Source organism: Pinus tabuliformis, chromosome 3_1 (assembly GCF_031772625.1).
Source record: "Pinus tabuliformis cultivar Carrire ecotype Pingquan chromosome 3_1, CPIR1, whole genome shotgun sequence".
NCBI lineage: Eukaryota > Viridiplantae > Streptophyta > Pinopsida > Pinales > Pinaceae > Pinus > Pinus tabuliformis.
The window spans coordinates 173,722,304-173,726,306 of NC_142301.1; the positions used below are offsets into that span (position 1 = coordinate 173,722,304).

At 41.4% G+C, this 4,003-nt stretch overlaps 1 protein-coding gene across 1 annotated transcript; it reads left to right on the plus strand.

Moving 5' to 3' along the window:
• The first annotated feature begins 280 nt into the window (after positions 1–280).
• Positions 281–1,630, plus strand: LOC149186359 (uncharacterized). The gene has a single exon (XM_089409312.1). The coding sequence runs from the start codon at positions 281–283 to the stop codon at positions 1,628–1,630; it is 1,350 nt and encodes a 449-aa protein (XP_089265438.1).
• The last annotated feature ends 2,373 nt before the right edge of the window (positions 1,631–4,003 follow it).

A 4,003-nucleotide genomic window follows, 5' to 3' on the forward strand; every position in this document is an offset into this window, starting at 1 on the left:
ATTTGGGCCTTCCAATAACACTGGGATCCAACAGAAATCACCTGTGGGAGGAAGTTATCTCGAAATTCAAAAGGAAGATCACTGCGTTGGGAGGCTTCTGGCTAACCTCAGGGGGCAAATTAATGCTCATCAATCAGTCCTCTCTACTCTGCCCACATTCCAAGCGTCCCTCATGCTAGCTCCAAAACTAATCTCAGATCAAATCTCTAGACTCATGCGCAATTTCTTGTGGAACGGTGGGAGAGGAAACGCAAACAGATTTCATTTAGTAAGCTGGGATATGGTGAAACATCCGTTGGCAGAAGATGGACTTCAAATCCGCGACCCAGTCCACGCAAATCTAGCTCTGGGCTGTAAGTTTTTATGGCAGCTCCATGCAGAGCCTTCTCATCCAGTGAGTCAAATCTTCAAATTGAAATACCTTAAAAATCAGTCATTAAAAACATACAATACGGAGAAATCCCCAAAAGGAACGCAGGTCTGGAAACTGTGTAACATAAGCATTGCTTTTTCTAGATCCCACTTGTATCGAATCCCCGGTAATGGCAAAAATATAAAGCTATGGAGAGACAGTGTTATGGAACATCGCCCTCTAGCAGAAAACCACAAGATTACAGAGGTAAGAGTCTGGCTACAGACTAAAGGTATAAAGAAAATAGAGGATATCTCTAGCTGGGACAGAAAAGGGAACTGGCAATGTTGGACTTTCCCCAGAATCCAAGAACATTTAAACGCTCAGTTAGACGCTCTTCAAGCCGCAATCTCTGACTTTGCCCCATTGCACATAGAAGACAAAGTCGTTTGGGGCTGGGGTAAGACCGAGGTATACACAGCCAGTCAAGGATATTATCAGATGCAGAGCAAAAAGGATTCGCCACACCCGGAATCCGTGTGGAAGCAGATTTGGGACAGCTTCGGCATTCCCAAAATCAACTTCTTCTTCTGGACACTGTTCCACAACAAAATTTTGACTGGAGATAATTTGTGTAAAAGGAACATAGCTGGACCACATAGATGCGTCCTCTGCAAAAGAGCCCCGGAAACTGCAAATCATCTGTTTTTAGCCTGCGAATTTGCAAAGGCGGTCTGGTCTTTCTTCCTCACCGGGCTGAACGTGCCTCCTCCAACTCAAAGCACGATTGACACCATGTTCTCCTCTTGGAATGACAGATATCCCTTCAGCATAGTCAGCAACTCACTTTGGCAAAAGGTGTGGATAGTTGTACCAAAGTATGCCTGCTGGAAACTTTTGTTAGCTCAGAACAAAATAATATTTAACAACACAAAATTTCCCGCAGCAAAAGTGGCGGAACAGGCAAAGAACCTCCTCTTAGAAACAATGAACCACTCCTCAGTCAAAGACGACAACTCCTTGCGAACTGAAGAAAGGGTGTGGTTGGATGCTTATACAGGAAAGGCCAATCCACCAGCACCCAACCGCACAATGCACAAAGGAAAATGGCAGATCCGAGAACCAGAGGACAGCTTCCAGCAATGGTGGAAATCACAGGGCAAGTGTACCATTTTTTTCGATGGAGCCTCAAAAGGCAATCCAGGGAGGTCTGGAGCAGGAGGGGCGATCTTCTTCCAGAACGGGAAAAAGACAACTTCAGTTGGGGTCTTGGAATGAAAACAAACAATCAAGCTTAAATTCTCAACCTCTTGAAAGCCTGCCAAATGGCCAGAAAAGGAAATCCAGAAGAAATTCTAATCTTCGGTGACTCCGAACTGCTGATAAAAACGATGGTAAACAAGAAAAGACTCAAGGACCCGGTGCTAAACAAACAACTCTCAAGAGTGACCAGAATTCTGAAAGATTTTCCATCGGTTCAATTCTTCCACATCCTCAGAGGATTAAACAAGGAAGCAGACAGATTAGCGAATATTGGATGCACTTTATAGGAAGGAATGATCAGCATAAATGCAGATACAGTGACCATGGATATCATCCCCTAAGTAGAAAGTGTAGGAATTTACAGGGTAAGTTGCTCAGACAGAACACCAAAGGACACCACTCACAACCAGATCGCAGATCAATACACCAGTATTTTTGACGTGGTTAAAACCCTCAAAGAGGGAAACAGTCCACGGCCTGAGCCAACATGGCCACTTCAGCCAATTTATTAATAAAAGAATGAAAAATTACATAAGCTTCTCTCATAGACGGATTACCCTACAAATGACCCTCCATGCGCTTTAAATAGAAATCATGGACCAATCGGGTGTCAAGCCACGGATCAAGTGTCGGTAATACCGAGGAGAGAATGAACCGTCGGATCACTACATATCGTGATCGTCGGATTGTAAGTTACAAAATGTACATAGTAAAGAAACACACTTTACCTAACCCTATACTAGACCAAGTTGTACTTAACTATTTCCTATGTGTCGGAATATCCTAACAGAAAGAGAGCCAATGTAAATTCTGAAAATTGTAATGTTTGATTAGGCTCTGCCCAACCTGTTATCTATCAATAAAACATAACTGTTTCAGTTAAAAAAATAAAAAAAATAAGAAAAAGAAAATTTGTTATTAGTAATTTTCTAGACAAAGCATGAATTTCATGCCTCTATGTTTATTGAGTCAAAAGAAAAATTATTTTGGGTCAAGGTCCCATTTGGAATCTTTGAAAAGAAATTTTTATTTTTATTTTTATTTTAAATGGAAACAATCAAATATGTGTCCACATGACCAGGACGACCCTCCAGATGATCAAGTCGGCCTACCCAAAGGACGTGACTTTTCAGACACATGAACTACTATATATTTGCCAACTTGCTCCTCCATTTTGGACATGTTTTTCAGTGGTTTTGTGTCAAGACAAGCGAGATTACTAAGGCTAGATGTGAGTTTCTCCTATGGTATCATGCAAGCTTCTTGTGGAAAGAGATGTGAATTTCCCTTATGCTATTGAAGAGAAGAATAAGTTGTATGAAGACAAGAGATTTGAGTTTCTAAAGATTATTTGATTAACATAATTGTGATATATAGTGGACAAAATAGATGGTTGAATTGGTATTTATGGAACTGTTGTAGCGGCTATAACCACCCTCCAAAATTTTGCCCATGCTTTGTTTTGGAGCCTCCCTTCTAAATCACAACTCATCTTGCACTGATCTAGGTACTTGTGCTTTGATTGAGCCTCATCCTTTGCATCTTGGCTTGTGTTTTCTTACTTGGTTTATTGTCTAACCCACAAGCCGATCTCTTGACTTGGTTTTCATCCAGTTCCAGGCTTGCCTTAGAGAAATGTGCAATCCTTAAGGGCAACTAGACTTGCTCGTGAGAGTTGCATAGACCAAGCTGACAGTGAGACTTGAGCTCAAGAATTGTGTAGTCCAAGCTGACAATCAGCCTTGAGCTGAGATATTGTGCAGAACATGAGAGGCATCCCAAAGCCACTCAGCCCAGAAATTACGCAGAAGTTTTTCTGCGTAGAGGCTGCTCAGTGCATGAACCAGAGAGTTGCTTGGTTCTCCCCGGAATTGCGCAATCTCTACGCGCAATGCACAACAGTTTTCCTGAAAAAACAAAAAGTAAGAAGCATCACTAGGAAGTAGGGATCTATTATTAGTTCCCGAAGGTGGCACATTTTTATCCTTAGAAGTTTCCGCCAAGTGTTGCTTTTGTCCTTTTCTCATGCATGTGCGTCATAAATTCTATTTTGCTCAATTATATGTAATGGATGCCTTTAGAGCTCATTTGTACATCTGATCATCAAGCTCTAGCATTCCCAAGGAGATCAAGGAGCCTTCAGCAATTATATGTAATGGATGCCTCTAGAGCTCATTTGTACATCCTATCATCAAGCTCTAGCATTCCCAAGGAGATCAAGGAGCCTTCATGTGAGTCTTGTTTTGCTAGTCTTTTATTGCTTTTTTTGTTGTTTAGCTTGTGAGAGCATTGTTTCACTTGTTTCTTTGAACGACTACTAGTGTTTTAACTTGTTTTAGCTTGTAGAAGTGTTGTTTCAAGTTTTTCATTGCCTTTCCCAAGTGTCAA